This window comes from Taeniopygia guttata, chromosome 2 (genome assembly GCF_048771995.1).
Source record: "Taeniopygia guttata chromosome 2, bTaeGut7.mat, whole genome shotgun sequence".
In the NCBI taxonomy this organism is placed as follows: domain Eukaryota; kingdom Metazoa; phylum Chordata; class Aves; order Passeriformes; family Estrildidae; genus Taeniopygia; species Taeniopygia guttata.
In genome coordinates this window covers 13488763-13506150 of record NC_133026.1, presented here as the reverse complement: position 1 = coordinate 13506150, position 17388 = coordinate 13488763, and the positions used below count along the sequence as shown (strand labels likewise).

Here is a 17388-nt window from a genome sequence, read left to right as displayed (position 1 = left end):
AGAATGTGACTGGAAGAAGAAATGTTGCTTTCCATCCTAATGTTTAGTACAATTCAAATCAATACATCATCATATACTCCCTGTTTTTCTCAATTCTTCTGTGTATCGGTTTGTATTTGGTGATGCTGGATGCATTTCAGGTTCTAGATGTTTTGGATTATATTTTAACTATGTTACTGCTTTTGGCTGTTATCCGATGTTCTGTTTGTGCAATCCAGCAGTTGTTGGTGGTGGTTGTTGTTGTTGTGGAACCACAGGGATTGCAGGTAATTGCATTTATCCAGTCTTTGCCATATTGTGGCTGTTCCTGTAGTCATTTGCCTTGTATTGGTTCCAGGGAAGCTGCCAGAGAATGTCGCAGAAAGAAGAAAGAATATGTCAAATGTCTTGAAAATCGTGTGGCTGTGCTTGAAAACCAAAACAAGACTCTCATTGAGGAACTCAAGGCCCTCAAAGATCTTTATTGTCATAAAGCAGAATAACTGTCTTTCATTTGGACCTCCTTTATTATGAACTTTAATCAAGGCATGAGAGGAAGCAATTCTACAGATTGCCATATGAACTTGAGAAAGAGACACTTGAGGCCCTTGTGGAACCCAGTTTTGCTTAGTGTTTTCAGACTGATTTGGGAGATATTCCAAAATTTGGAATTCTGTCATAGTCTCCATACTCTGCTGAGCTTTCTAATGGCATGCAAATGGCTTTTTTGTTTGCACTTTTTACTTCTGCTTTTTGCAGGGAAGCTGCTAAAGAATGTCGACGTCGGAAGAAAGAATACATAAAATGTCTGGAGAGTCGTGTTGCAGTGCTAGAAGTTCAGAACAAGAAACTTATACAGGAGCTTGAAACCCTAAAAGACATTTGCTCTTCCAAAACAGATTAGTAAAAATATTTATTATACTGTGAACTAAGATATGTCCAGTTGCTTTGTAAGACAATACATAGCCAACATAACTTATGGAATCTTTGTGTCATTTATAATATATTCCAACTCCTAACATTCCTGAATGCTTTCCTGCTTTCTGTCAATTCATAGCTCTAATTTCAGGTTTTTCGTGCACCATCCTTCTGTCTCCCAAGGAGCCAAATTTGAAAAAATATAACGAAGTAAAAAAGTGCATAATTTCTATGAGCTGTTTCTTTGCCATATATTTACATACTACTTTTTACATGTTACTGAGTGTCCTGCACATTCAAAATATTTTGCAATTGTTTTAGATGAATCATAAAGATAATGCATCCAGTAATACAAGAAAATCAACCAACCCAAGGTATCTCAGGAAAGAGTTTATAAAAGAATGTTATGATTATATGTAAGTACTAGCATACTAGCCTACAGATGAATTTATGGCATATTTTTATATTAGTTGCTTTGTGGAAAAAAGTATTGTATTGCTGTCACTGAGTGCCATGGTTAAAGATAGTTTTTAATAGAACCATGTTGTTTAACCTGTGTAGTGTCTGATTTCCTTTAAAAACCTGGTTGAGATGCTTTAAAATCCATGAGTATCTGAAAGAAGACAAAGGGAAAAAAGCACACCTAAGCTCATTACATGATGCTAAATATATTGTAAATACCTGTAAGAAGCTCTCTGTTATATGGCTGCTATTTACTTAAATTTTCTGTAATCTGCAGAATATTTGATTTGCTGGAGGTCTGTATATCAAAATTTGAATCTTCGTCCTGAATACTTTACATTCTAGATCCTGTACACCTGTAGATAATTGCCTGTAGTGAAGATTGATTCAGTTCTTTTCACAATTTCAGCAAATACTGAGTGGTGGTCAAGGTGTCCTATAGAAGGAAGCTTTTCAATAAGTGACTGTTGGCTCATTCACTGAATTCTGGAATAGCCTACAGATGGGATCTGAAGAGTTTTAATATAAACCGATGCTTAAACCACGTTACAGCTCTCATAAATGCAGTATGTGCCAACTTTCCATTGTGCTTTGAAAAATCTAGTGTATATGCAAAGTTGCTTCTGGGTACTTTTTAAATTCAGGAATGATCTCATTGTTTGGCCAGTACAGTTTATGAGCAGAGTATTTGGGAGCTTTGCTGGAACTAATGGCTTTACTGATGTGGTAGGAAGAAAGACCTGTATCCTACTTAACTGGCTTTACTGAGGATGTGTGTGTGTGAGTGTGTGGAAGGGGAGGAGGGATGGAATCATACTGAAGTCATTGAGACTTCCTAATTTAATTTAAACTCAATTTGCATTTAACCCTCTTCACTCTGACCCTGTTGGGACGGGTTGGTTTATGTATATGGGTTTTTTTTCTTCCCTACATTTCTTGAAATACACGGGATAATTTTCTAGAATACTTTGAAAATCCCACTAAGTACCTAAGTGACACCATTTGCAAGAAGAGGTATTCTCTCTTACTTCCTGCAGCCACATCAGTTGATTGAAGGAGGTAAGAAGATACCTCTGGCCCCTAAGGCTCTGATGCAGGTTTGGAACAAAAAAAGTAAACTTTGAAATACCTTCTTCACTGTGAAAATACATCTGAAGTGCTAAGGTCAGCAGAAGTCAAAGGTTCTGTTCAGGTTGGACAGGATGAATGCAATCTGTAGGTCCATGTTGCAGCCTCTGTAGTGCAACAAGTAAGTTATTTGTTGTGGCTCTGTCACTAAAGTCTGTTTTCTGTTGACAGGTAGGCATTGCTTCTGACTCACAAGGGATTTGGAAACTTAAATAGAGAGAAACTTGTGTGTGTGTGTGTGTGTGTGTGTGTGTGGTAGATACCTCTCCAGTAAAAAATCCCCTTTATCTTCACAATAGTGTCTGGTACTCATTACAGTTAGAAATTTGATGGGAGGAATCCTTGTCTATTCCACTTCTGTGTTGTTTATATTTATTTCTTTACTAGTAGAATCATATAATGGTTTGGGTTGGAAGGAGCCTTTGAGATCATCTGATTCCAAACCTCCATGCCATAGGCAGAGATTCCACTCACTAGTAAATCATGTTGCTTAGAGCTCCATCCAACCTGGCCTTGAATGCTTCCAGAGATGGGGCAACCACATCTTCACTGAGACACTTGTTGAGTGCTAATTTCTTAGTAAAGAATTAATTCCTAATATCTAATGTGCATATCTCCTCTTTATAACAATTGCCCCTTGTCCTGTCATTTTCTACCTGTGTAAAAAATTCTCTCATCCTTTCCTGTAAGTACTGAAAGACTCAGTGAGGTCTCCCTGGAACTTTCTTTTCTCCAGGATGAAATAGCCCAGCCATTTCAGGCAGTTCTCACTGGAGAGGTGCTCCTACCCTGTGATTATGTTTGTGGTGCTCCACCAGACCTGCTCTAACAGGTCCATGGCTTTCCCGTGCTGAGGCCCCCAGAGCTGGATGCAGCCCTGCAGGGGTCTCTGCCAGAGCAAAGGGGCAGAACCCTCTCCCTGACCTGCTGCCCACCCTGCTGTGGATGCAGCCCAGGATGGACTCAGCCTTCGGGGCAGCAGGCACACACTGAAGCACTGATGGATGTGGTGCAGGAAAAAGGGATTTTCAATACAATAGTATTCTTTGTATAGAAACACCAAGTGAATCTGAGTTGGTTTATTATAAGAGAATTTGAGCACTGCCCAAGCTTTGATTTGGCAGAGCCAAGAGTTTTGTTTCTTCATTATCAAGAAAAAAGGCCAAAAAAATTGTGGTTTTTTCCTTCCTCTTAGAAAACTGCATTTCTATTGTATGAAACTCTTTTATTGCTCAAGCCACACAACTGCAAGTTTCTTTAAGATAGACAGCTAGAGGATTGGCCTTGGAGGGAAAGTGTGTGTACACAGGCCTGCATGGATTTTAATTTTTTTTTTTTTTTTCAAAATAGATTTTCATGTAGCTCAGGTAAAATAGTCTCTTGGAAAATATCTTCAGCTTCCTAGACTTGGGGTGATGAGGAATGTAATAGTCAGCTTCCTCCTAAGGTACAGCTTTGAGTCATAGCTGTTTCCCTCTTTAAGCAGATGTGCAAAGTCTATAGACTATCCAGACAGATCTCTCTTGACTCTCTAAAACAGCCTCAGCTGTTTTGGCCAGTGAAGAAAGGGATTAAAATAAGTATATTGTAAGAGTAGGTGTGGATTTGGCTTCTTTGGAAGGACTTTTTGATTGTTATTCCCACAGATTTTGCGCTTTGCAAGAATAATTGGAGGTTTTTTGGTTTGGTTTTGTTTTGTTTTTTTTTTGGCTGCACTTACACAGTCCTGAGGAGTGCAAGTTGTCTCCTGCTTGGTTTTCCTTCTGTTCTTGTCACACGTAATTGCTGATCTGTACTGGTACTCTGCAGACATCAGTGTAATAGCTAAATTCATTGTGATTGTTTTCTGAATTAAATATCTCTTCAAAGAAAACGAAGGGGTCTGCTCAGCTTCTAATTTGGATTGACTCATTTTGCCCACAGTTTTTTCCTGTTTCATCCCCATGGTATTTAGTGTGTGGGTGTGTACAAGGCAAGACTGTATTGAGTGCTGAGCTGTTAAGCAGCTGACAGAAGTAACTGCCTTTTGCTTGTCAGCCTTTCTGTAGAAAATACTGTCATGTGGGGAGAGGGTCTAGTCTTTTTTGAGATTTTTTTTAAGGCACTATGAGGCCCTTGTGGATGAGAATAACAGTGATCTCATTATTCCAGCAAAAGTGTTCTATTATTTGCTTGATTTAATAACTGAGGAAAATAATTTAGGTAAATTCTAGAGCAGTTTGGTAGTCTGTCATGCCAACTGGAAATGGCGGGTAGCAAAAATCAAATTATTCTTCTCTGTCTACTGAATTTTTAGTCTACTTTCTTAGGTTTCTGGTTTTTTTTAATTCTGAGTTAAAACTTCCTACTTGCAACAGGCTTGCTCTAATACAGTATGAAGCCAAAGCTGTGTATATGCACAAAGTCTGAGAGATAGTATGCACAAAGTCTGAGAGAGAGCTACATGTAGACTGAGGAAAAAAAACTTCATTTTGTATTCTGTGTGACTTGGATGGAAAAAACAGTGAAGGAAGTGTCTTTGTTATGGTAACTGCTGAGTTTTTTCCTCTCTTTATAGCCTTTGTCAGTGAAATCGGGTGTGATTAATACATCTCGTGAATTGAATTATGGCTATAAAAATGTCACAATTGAGAAAACTCGTTTTCTAGCCAAGTCATTGTTTTTGTTTTGTGGCTTCAAAAATACGATTTCCAAACAACCTTGAATGAGGCTCTTGATATCCTCACTTTCATGATTCTCCCCTCCACCCCTTCCCGATGTGGTTGTACTCGCACCAGGTAAAAGTTGCTGCAGAGTTGTTTAACAAGCTCAGTCTGGACCAATGGGGGTGTTTTTTCTAAAATAATTCTCTTAAGGATTTTTTGCCCACTAAGCAAAGTATTTATCACATTTCTAGCTTCTATTAATTCTTACAGAAGTGAGAGAACTGCAAACACATTTTTAAGTTTAATGTATGCTGAGGTGTTTTGCTTGATGAAGTTGATGCTGAAAATCTAGATTCTCCCGGATCCTGGTTATGTGAACTGAAAGCTTTCTGTAGTTTGTCAGTTGGCATACAAACAAAAAAATACTGAAATCCTTGACACCTCTGCATTTTTACGAGTGAAGTTGTCAGTTACTTCAAAGATCCAGACATGGGCCTGGGGCTGCAGCTTTCATGAGATGTGAGCGGCCCAAATCTGTTGAGATCTTCAAAGCAGACATTGTTCTTTTTCTCTCATTTGAAACCTGATCTAATTACCTTTTCTGAAGTGTGTCTATTGGAAATGGTCCTAAAATTTCAACAGCCGCATAAAACCAGGAAAAGTTAGGATAGATTGAACAGAGTGTTTGAAAACATTGCTGTTACAGAGTATAACACAAGCAGCTATGGTAAGTTTGGATGTGGGACTGTTTATTTTTAATGTCTGTATTTTTTGTGCAAAAGCCCAGTTGGTCTATGTAGGGATCAGAGTTCTGCAGTATTGAGCACAGGATGAAATGTGTTAACATTTCAAAATCAGTTCCACTCTCTTTGTTGTGTCTTGTGTAAATTTTTACCTACAGCTCTCTCCTTCATACTGTCAGAGCTGTTCCATACATTCTTTGTTCTTTTTCATTGATGATTTTCATTTTCCTGAAATACTAATATTGTTTCCTGTGAAATGACAGTTGCTCATGTTTGTATCATATTTTTTCTAGTATGTTTTGAACCTGGCAGTCAACAGAAATTAAAGTTCATAGATGTGTCAAAGATCTCTCAAAAGTTCATGAAAATAAGGAGTTAGCAATGAAGGCATGGACTTACTACAGGAGAAGTTGGAATGTAAGATTTTTTAGATTCAAGAAAACTTTCTGGGAATGCTCTCCTATTAGCTTCCAGAGAATTAATTCACTGATTGCCCATGAACCATAGAAAGCAAAGTTTTGTTGCTGACAACTATTTGTGTTTTTTGGAGGATATTTGAATGTCTGTAGATTATACTATATTTGTTTAAAAGGACTAATTGTTTATAGATAAAATGTATTTTATTAAAAAGCTTGAATACCTTGCAGACCGAAGTTATCGGGTCTGACATTGTTCTCTGTGTCTTCAATGAGCCAGTGGTTGTTGAATAAAGGAGAGTGCAATGTACCCTGATAAAATACTTGCTGAATGCTCCCCCAAATTGAAACAGTTACTGGCACACTTTTTTTTTTTTTTTTTAGTTTTGCCCACACTTCAGCTAGGCAAATACGTTACAAATAGATTGGTTTTGAAGTACACTATTTGCAAGAAAAAATAACCACTGCCTGTAGTGTTATGTTGTAATAGCTCTGAGTAGAATCTGATAATTCAGTCTTAAATTTGAAATTCTGGTGATTTCTGACCTTCTGGGTAAAGTTCAAAGCAAAAAAGACACGATGTTTTTTCAGCTGTTTTAGAGTGACACCTTGTGGAGTATAAATGTCTGGACTTTATTTTCAAACTGACAAAGCAGCCAAAGGATGTTCCAAAAGTAGGAAATTTCTTGTATCCTATGGGGGAGATTTGGGGGGTGGAGTGTTCTCTGGCTGTTGAGGACAGAAACTAATTTTTCCTGCTGTGTCTGTGTTAACATGTGTATGTAAATAAGTGATGTAAAATTTGATAGCCTTCCAAGAGGAAAAAAGATTATATTGACAGTTTTTCACTTTATAGTCTTTTTGATCAATAGTCCCATTTAATGAAGGACAAAATGGGAATGACTTAATTTTGATTTATAATAATAGGATTTATCTGAATGCTATTGCAAATACTGCTTTTGAGGCAGTTCTAGATCACAGAAATTGAATACAATAAAAAACCTAAGTATCTTTTGAGATATAACAATGTAAAGGGAAAATGAAATAATGGAGCTTTAATCCTGGCATATAGAAATAACATTCTGGAAATGGAAGGAAGAAGTAAAAAGGAGGAATGTAGAACAGAGGAAAAGGTAAAGACAAAGTCATGAAGAAAATTATTCTTCAGGATAGATGGATTCTACTTTTCTAATAAATTGCACAGTTCTGCATTACAGGCATGACTATATAGCATTCTGTCCCCCACAGACACGTCTGCAAGTGACCATGTGGACAGTTCATACATGTGTTTTTCCACAGCACCTGTGAAGTGGGTGAACTGAGCACCTAAACAGAATTTTTTGACTCTTTCAAGAGAATTAGCCAAATACATGAGTGTGATGTCAAGATCTAGAACAACAAATGCATTTGCATATGGTAAGTTTATAGGCCTATTTTATAAAAAATGAAATTATATGTGTTTTTGGAACTGTTGTTATTAAGAGATTAAATTAAATATTTATAATTTGACAATTAAACTAGTTACAAATGTCATGCAATTTTTTTTCCAGTTCATAATATTAACTTGGTAACAGTTAAGTTTGTGTTTTAACAGAGACAGTCTGAAGAGGGTCAGTATCCACTTTCACTGTAGTGTGTGACTGCAAAGCTTATAACACTGATTTGCTGTTCCAGCTGTTTTGAGTGTAGCTGTTTTGGCCAGTGTTAGATCTGGTATCTCTTCCCCAGACTAGAGCATTCCTCGGGTGACAAACATTATACTCAAACAACATCTAATATTAGCTCATGTTGTTTGAGTTGATCAGTTGGTTTCACAAAGTCCTTCTGTTTCCAGTTTATACACACCCTCACACCGCCCCACTTTCAAGAATGAAAGAAATAAATGTTACATTTCTTTAGCCAGTATTTTACCATGGAAATCCTTCTGTTTGGTCTCCCACTTTGCCATCAGCTCCCTAAGGATCAGAAATGGATTTGCTCCCATAACCCAGCTGCATACTTTTACGAACACCAGAGGTCTCATTGTGCAGCTTGGAAAGGTATGAGCAGAGAACAGAAACAACTTGTGCAAATATGCACAGCAGCAAATATGCACTCGTGCAGATATGCACAGCAGCAGGCCTCAGGTCAAGAGTCATCTCTAGAGATATATTTCTACCAAATCTCCTTTGTAAATGATTGGCAACAGAACTTCTGCTTTCTACTGCTTATTTGCCCAAAACTACATATAAGAGAATTTGCTCAAGTTATTAGTGTTTCTGGAAGTATCACTTTTTATTGGCTCCTTTTAGTTTGTTTTTCAAAGATTTTTTCTCAGAGTGATGACTCTTCTAGCAGAGCCTAGCTGCCTCTGGGTAACAAAGTTCAAGTTTGATTTTTTCTCTAACAAGATGGTCAGCTTCCACCTATGGCAAGGCAACTTTTTAATATACACTTCACACTAAGGGAACAGCTATAGAAATGTCCAAGAGCTTTTTCAAGTGTACCAAGGAAAAATAAAGACATATGCTCAAACTAGAAGGAAGCAAAAGCTTACTTCAAGCAAGAAGAGGGCATTCCCATAATAAAATTATCAAAGCTCTACTCTGAAGTTTCATAAAAAACTTTAAATCTGGCCAAAGCATTTCCTCACATACTCCTCTGCCCCCTGCAAAGGTTTTGAAAATACAAAATATAACTGTCCACCCAGTCTAAAGAATCTGAAAGATTCAGTTTACAGCAGATTATGTAAAAAATCTGATTCTGATGCCTGCCTCCACTTAAACTGTAAGTAAATAAACCTAGTGCTTTCATGACTTCATTATGCACTGCAGAATGACAATATTTAGGATAGAAGAAAGCATGACTAACAGTGTCCACATAAACTTAAATTTTGGTTAGGATATGGGGTAGTCTTGTCTGTCTGAATTACTCTTGGAAAAATCTTTATAGCTAAAATTACGTAGGTACAAAGATTTATGCAATTGCATGAGAGAAATTATGTATAGATCAAACAGAAAATATGAGTCATTAGTGTCACTTATGAATGGGACAATGGTTAAGTATGTAGGTCACTGCTTAGAGATTAGTTATCTGGGATCTTGAACAGATGCCCAGCAAAATGAAACACACTAAATGGAATTCCTGATATAAAATCATCCTATTCAAATACAACATTAACTTTGCAATAATGTAGAAAAGTGGTGTCAGGACAGCAGCTTTGTTTTAAAATACATACTTGATAAGGAAATAAGCCTGTCAGATTAATAGAATCATAAAGATAGTGGCTAAATACATTTTAAATGTGGTTAAAAAGTGTATTTCTAATGAATTAATCTACTTTGAATCATTAGCAACATAAAGTATGATGAAAAATACTCAAAAATATCAGCTACAGGGAATGTAGCTGATATGTCATCAGGTATGACATTTAGGCCAGATGAGCAGGTTTTGTTTGCTCAAGTCAGTCAATAAGTGTAGCAGAAAGAATAGCTAGACTTTGTAGCATATAAGCTACCAAAAGAAAACCCTAAGCCAGTTGATAACTGAGGAAAATGAAGGAGTATACTGCAACAAAGGGGCTGGAAAAATTAGTTGTGCCTACTGTCTTTGCTCAGTACTCAGTAGCAGTGGTACAAAATGAGTCTGGAGTGCTACAGCTGGTTCTACTTCAATGTTCATGAACTGAGTATGTCCAGTGAGGAAAGAAGCAGCCCTGCCTGAAGAGCAGAGCTGGTGAGCAGCCAGAACTTGGCCTGCAGATTTACTTGTGCCTCATCACTGCAGAAGCACTAAAGGGTGAAAACCTTGAAGAGTATCCCACATTGATTGTACCCAGGAGAACTGCAGTGGCATTTGTGAGCCTGCTGTGAGAAATAGTCCTATCTTAAGGACCAGATATTAAATGGTCCAGTAAATTGTTGCATGTCTAAACTTCAGATATCTGGTCCCAAATCTGGTAATTTGATCTCTCAGTGTGTACAAGTTCTCTACAAAATACATGACTACTGATGTTAAAGAGAGAAGTTCATAGGAGTAGGTATAGGAAGTTCATCTCCTTTCTCCTGATTCCTGGATAAGTTAACTCTTAATTGCTTGAAGTGATACTCATGTTACCTAACAATGATAATCTAAACTCTAGGTATTTCTCTGTAGACTAGTTCTGTGTTTCAGTGCGAGGGCAGGCAGTGTTTCCATAATGCAGTCCATAACTCTGAGGATGGAGTTATTTGCTCTTGCTGAAGTTCCTTTCCTTCCACTAAACAAGCAAACAGTTCAGAGGGCAGTTAGGAACAGAGGGCTGTTTTTTCTGATTGCAGTTAAGCAAGATACACCCAACCCCAATGTTAAAAATTCGTGATCCTTCCCAAGATAGGTAAGAAAAAGTCCTCAGAGAAACATCTGTGGTAAGGAAGGGGAGATGGTATTATCAGAATACTGGTGTACAGACAGCACACCTGGACCAGCATGATTGGTACCTGAAGACGTCCCAGGAGAAGTGAGATTGAATGCTCTTTGGCAGAGGAGGAATTTGATACATCCTACACATCTGGGACAGTGATCCCGATTCTGTGCCGTAGAAGATGTGCCATGAACATCCCAGGCATGGATAATCATTATTATTATCATTAATATTATAATTTTAAAAGGCAGTAATAGGTTTCATATGTTAAGCTTGATCTGAAAGTATGAAGTAGGTTTTGCAACTTTGAAGCTAACTGAAAACCCTAATGGTATCAGGTTGTGTTAGGCATTCAGGTTAGGTTGACATTAAGCAACAGTTCTGTGAGCACTGTAGCCATATCTGGAGCTCTTAAGACAGAGATATCCAAGTTCATTCACATCCCATTTTAAACAGCAAAACCTTGACTTTGGCACAATCTGGCCTCATTGCAGTATGCTTAGCAAAATGTCCTGTTCTTCTTAATATTTCTATTTTGGTGAATTTGGATATAATTAAGCTTGAAGTACAGAGAGAACCATGACCATTAAATACTAGATAAGGATTATTTTGTTTCTTTTTACTACTCCTTGTCAGCTAGTATATTTTAACTTATTTAACATTAAGTAAAAAATTTCTGAGTAGTTCCTAACCTTTTGAATGTATTGCAGAAATATTTAGTGGATATTTACAGAGCTGAACAATTGCATAAGAATACAAGAAGGGCTTAAGGTAATGTGTGCCTCTGCAGCTCTTGGGAATGAGTCAGCTATTCATTTGGAATTGAAAATACACAATCGCAGGAGCATATTATAAAGTGTTTTGGAGCTATTTTGTTAAAATTTGTTGGATTTTTGTTAATAGTTAATTTTCAGCATTGTTATGTAAATGAGAATTCACTGTTACCCGTGAAACAGTCTCAGAATAAAACCCAAAAATTCTTCACAAGATTTGTTTTTTCTTTTTCTTTGTTAGGGAGGTTTAAATTCGAACACTGTACAAATTGTATATTGCAATAAAGTTCCCTGACCCAAATTTCTAGTCTAACCTAGATAGTTATTTAGTTTCTGTGGGTTCCCAATGTCAACTTCAAAAGTTATGTTATTCAGATGAACAACATAAATTAATAATCAGTGCATATCTGAAAATGTTTGAAGATATTTTTGTCTTCATTTGCAGTACCATGTGCCACTGGTACTGGCTGACAGCTTTAGGACATCTGATTAGTTCTCTGTGCAGACAGAAGCCTATTTTTTTTTTTTGTCCTGTATTTATGCTTTCAGTCTTACCAGTATCTCACAAAAAATCCTGATTTATAGAGCTGTTATGGATCTTGCTTCTCCAGTTCTCTGCACCTGACCTATTCAATCCCATCTGGAAATCAGTGGTTGCCTTAAGCTCTTGCAGTTTCTGTGCACCTCACCATGCTCTTTATGTAAATTGATGTGCATTAGGAGGTAGGATAGCAAATGATTTTAATTCAACAGATCAGCTTGTTGAAATAGGACTGTTAAAATAGTTATCCCTAAAAATGTGTGGGTTTTTCGGTCCATATAGTTAAATTGCATACATAATAGGGTTCCAACACATACGTGCAGTAACTATAGATTTCAGGATACTCAGATCAATGGTGAAAATAACAGTGTTGCAAAATAAAGAGTTGCAAAACTGAGATACTTATTTGCCAAAAAAGAGATGGAGGTGTATATTCCTTTCTCAGAAAATTGGACACAGATACTGAGTTAGTCTCTTCTGGCAACCCATCAGTACCTCAATACTTTCTTTAGCAGTGTTTCCCCCTTTATTATATAAAGGAAATTGATTAGTGATGAAGGCACTTGCCTCCTGCTATGGCTGGCTAAAAATACTTGGTCTGCAGTGGAATAATGTTTTATCTCTTTTCTTATAGTAAAAAAAAGTGCCCTAAACTCAAATCCAATATAAAACATCAGTGAAGGCTTCTTTCTTGACAGCTCAGGAGTGTGAAACCCCAGAAAGATTAGAACAACATTAGTTCCCTGTTCTCTTCTGTTCCACTGCTCTCTTCTGATCTGGATATATTCCACTGGTCTTTTCTGGTCTAAGACCAGTGGGTGTGATGAAAATGCCATCTGTTTGTGGCTTTTCATTAAATGAATTCTGGAAAGTATAAAATGAGCAGGGTACCCTTTTGTTGGAAGCTGTTCTGATACCACAAATGCCATTTAACTTATATCCATGCTGCCCATAACGCAAGAAGAGAAGGTGGTTAGAGTGCCTGCTCCTATATAGTAAATCCTATATTCTCCATGGATATGTGATGAAGGAACAGGACTAAGTAATTCAAATGCATTTCAAAATAAGAGAATGAGCAGAACAGAGTATCTCGTGCATTTCTGTGTGCAACATACATAAAATGCTTAGAGCTTAGAGTAAATGTGTGTTTAATAATGCTTAATCAATGGCATAATGCATCTCTCACTGAGACGTTTACTTCTGTGACTTCAGAATCTCAAATCTTTGAACCTATAACCTAATTCCTATTTCTACTATAGCAAATACGGATAAGGAATAAGATCTAAATACTGTACCAGTGGTAAAATCCCCATACTTTAGTCTGTTGCCTAAGCTTCCTATCCAATGCTTGGGGATGATAGTCTTGCAAAGGAAATTCTGTAAATCACATTGGAGCTCTGCTGAGTTGGGTGGTTAGTGAAGATAGCACAGCTTTATTGTGCAGATACTTGAGCTGAAAACAGCATTGGTTCCAGATCTTGTGTAGCGATACAATCTGAAAAAGTGGAATCCCAGTTGTGCAACATTTCTGTTTAAAGCCTCATTAGAGAACTGGGTTTTGTGTTTATTCAGGCTTAGTGTTTTAATCCACTTGTTCTACAGTCAGATAAGGTCTTGTACCACTGGGGTCTGAGGGTTTGCATTCTATTCCTTATTTGTAAAAAATGCATTTTTACTTTGTAGGAATGACTTAATCTTGCTTTCTTTGACTTTGTGCTGGTTTTGGCTGGGGTAGAGTTAATTTTCTTCACAGTAACTGGTATCTGGCTGTGCCTCAGACTTGTGCTGATAATGCAGAGATGTTTCAGCTATTGCTGAGCAGTGCTGATACAGCATTGAAGCCTTTTCTGCTTCTTGTGAGGAAGCTGGGGTGACACAAGAAGCTGATCCCAGCTGACTGAAGGTGTATGCACGTGCTGATACCATGACTCCACAGCATGCCATTCTCTGCATATAAAGCTGGGGAAAGAAGGGAGGGGTGGCTGTTCAGAGCAATGGTGTTTGTCTTTCCAAGTCACCCTCAGGTGTGATGGAGCCCTGCTGTCCTGGGGATGGCTGAAAAGCTGCCTCCCCATGGGAAGTGATGAATTAATTCCTTGTCTGCTTTGTTTGCATGCACAGCTATGGCTATACCTGTTAAACTGTATTTATCTCAACCCATGAGGTTTTTTCACTTTCACTCTTCCAGTTTGTCCTGTATCCCAACATGAGGAAAGTGAGGATGCATGGAGCTGAGCTGTGGATTGGGTTTAAACCATGACAGAATTGTAAGCTAAGTACAGAAATGAGGCAAAGCTCACTTTAAATGTGTATTCCCCAGAGAGCTGCCCTAAAAACAGGATGAAGACTGGAGGTGGTGGACTCCCATGCATATGGGAAAGAACTGGGATATGCCTGATTCGGGATCTATGTCCCAGGGCAGTTGGCAATCCTGTGCCTTATGTAGATTCCAAGTTCTGCAGCAGAAGCTTGACAGTGGAGGTAGGAATTTTTTCTCTATTAAGTTACATTTATAGACATTCCAAATGGACAATTTTTTTCTTGAGTATACAGGGTACCACAACCAAGACAGCCACTACTTATCACTGTATGTATTGCGGGTGAGAGAAGCTTCAAAGATATAAATGATGCTCAAATGCATAAAATAAAGGTACTAAAAAGGGCCTGTGTCCCTCCTTTGAAAATGAAAACTGTCCCTGGAATTTCTTGACAGAGAAAAGAAAGCAGGATTTCCCAGACTTCAGGGGCAAGAAAAAGCAAGAATACTTGGTATACATGGCGAATATAAAATGCTGTAAACTTTACATGAAATGTGAAAAATCAATGTACATAGAGATGGCAGCCATATGACATGGGCAATGCATTAGTCCAATAGGAACATATCTGGATCTAGAAATCATGGACACAGTCTTTGGCCTCTGCCTATAAAAATATTTCCAGCTGAAGTCCCAGATGTGTACAGTAAAAGGTATAAGAAGTATTTCTGTAAATAAAAGTATTAATGAGATATGTGGAACAATACACAAGTACCTTTATCTCAAAAATGCTCAGAACTAAAACTGCCTATTCTTAACCTAGACTTCAAGAAATGAAGGAATATTTTTTCTTTTATTTCAGATAGAATTCAGTAAACTTTGAGAAATCTGCAAGGAAGCCAAGACCTAATTCTTCCAGGTTATGCTTGTTCTCCAAATGTGTAAAAATTAGTTTTCCAGGACTCTCATGCCAGTGCTTCACATACAAATAATGCTCTATAATCTCAAAGGTGTTAGGAAGCACTGAGAGAGCCTTGCATTTGTAGGCCCTTCCTCAAAGGGTAAATCACCTCAAATTTATTATAATTTGTTATATCCTGATGTAACACACTTTTGTTGATTTTTGTGAAGGTAACAGCCAGATAAAATCCTTTTCAATCTTCTTTATTAGTTCCTCTTATGTTCAAGTAGATTTCTAGAAGTCAAGACTAGCATGACATCACAACTTTGGAAGTAGAATCAGGTAACTTGCACTTTTCACATGTCTAACTAATAGTTAATTGGAGTGGGTGCGTGATTGTGCAATAGCTGTTAATATTTTCTTTTTGAGAAGCAGCATGAAAAGAGATTAAGTTTCACTTGGCTATATAGCCTCTCATTTCCATGAAAATTGTTATTTTGTCAAATAATATATAACTCCTCCTTTGACAGAACATTACAATTCTAATTTTCCTTTGGCACAGCAGAAAACTTTGCATCTGTTTCTTAAAAATATATTTCATGTATTGCATCAGCAGAGATCCAGCAACTGTGCTTGTGAAATGAAATAATTAAAAATTATTATTTCCAGCATTTTAGGTAAATGTAACAGATAAATAAAAAGCCAGTGCTGGTTTTAGTATTTGTATTACATATTTCTGGTTCTTGGTCTGTGCTCAGCCATGCTGTCTGATGTTCTAGGTTCTTGAAGTAGAAGCAAATGATATAACCAAAACAAAGAGAACAGCACAGTGGAAGATTTCAGATAAACTGCTGAAGCTACAGTTGTCTGGCACTAGTCAAATTCACATGATTAAAAATCCTCCCCTGCTTTTATTTCAGCATCTTAGAAAAAAACATTGAAATGTCCTGCAAAAGCAACCGGCAGTATAGGAGTAGTGATAGGGAGGATTCATGAGAATACATTTGCTCTCAGAGATGATTCCCAAATTTAGGCTGCTGTCTCAGTCACTTAAGCCCCTTGAGTGAGCCCGTGACCCAGAAAAACAGTCCTATCTTTCCCCAGTCATGTATTTCCACTGCTTCTCCTGAGCCAGTAATAATGTTAGCACAATTACATGGTAAGCTGTGTTAGAGAGTAGCTGAAAACTTTGCCTGATTAACTTCAAGCAGAACAGGCTGATTGAGCTTCCTGTATGGCCATACAAATAATAATGTGGGCAGGGGGGAGCAGACATGATCCTGCATGTGGGAGATCAGGACAGCTGGTTTTACCACAGTGAACACATGATTCAGAATGAGTGTCAATATATATTGTGGTTTTGAGGAGATGAATATCAAAATTGGGAAACTATCATCAGGGGCAGCAAAAGTTCCCAACTCATGTGCATAGAGAAGGAATTGCAGATAAAGATTTTCCTTCCTCTTATCCCATGGAAATGAAAGGGGGACAGTTTTTTGTCTTTCAGTGTTGGCCATTTTGAAATTCTTTGTGTACCATTAGTAGGATCTGGAAGAATTTCTGTATATTGGATGCATCTGTGGTAAACTGAGATTTTCAGTGATGCAAGTGAAAATTAGACTGTTGGATCTTGTTTACTTTCACTGGAAAAGGAGGCCTTTACCTCCAAAGCTCAGAGTGGTGAGAATCCCTTCTGAAATGATCCTTGGGCGTTTGTTCAAGTGTTTCAGTCATTGGGCCAGAGTGATTTGACTCTCCTTGGGACAGACTAAAAACTATGCAGTTTTTAGTGGTGCTCTATTCTGCAGCAGCCCCTGACACATTTACTGCTTTGATGGCACCTGCAAAATTGTACATTAAGTACATCTAAAAGCAGGATATTTTTGAGAGTGAGCACTTGCAGTGAGACAGTTAACTTAGTGGTTGTATTTCTGCTTCTCCCAGTGGTTGTTCTGGGAAGTTTTGTTCTGCAGAGCTGATTTAGGTTTTTTGTTTTGCTTTTGGCACTTTTTAAAACTCTTATGAATGGGATTGTGCATGATTAAGGGTATAGATCTAATTCAGAGGGTCCCTAATGCTTTAGATGAATGATAGAAAATTTATTTTGCATTACATAATGTATAATTTTTTCTCCTTTTGTTTGCTAAATTGTGGCCAGCAGCATGATTTATCCTGAACCTAAACACTTTGCCAACACATATGTGATTAGAAGTATTAGCCATTACCAAGACACATATTTTAGCTAT

At 37.6% G+C, this 17388-nt stretch overlaps 1 protein-coding gene across 9 annotated transcripts in view; it reads left to right on the top strand.

The window, feature by feature from the left end:
* Positions 1–6528, top strand: part of CREM (cAMP responsive element modulator) — a 40249-nt gene extending 33721 nt beyond the window's left edge. For 6 of the 9 annotated variants that reach the window (XM_030264331.4, XM_030264328.4, XM_030264332.4 and 3 more), the window contains one exon: positions 338–6528. In XM_030264331.4, coding sequence (XP_030120191.3) covers positions 338–482 — 145 coding nt within the window. In that variant the 3' untranslated portion in view covers positions 483–6528. The remainder of the gene's footprint in view (positions 1–337) is intronic. The other 3 variants (XM_030264329.4, XM_030264333.4, XM_030264337.4) reach the window with 1 other exon arrangement.
* Positions 6529–17388: the final 10860 nt, after the last annotated feature.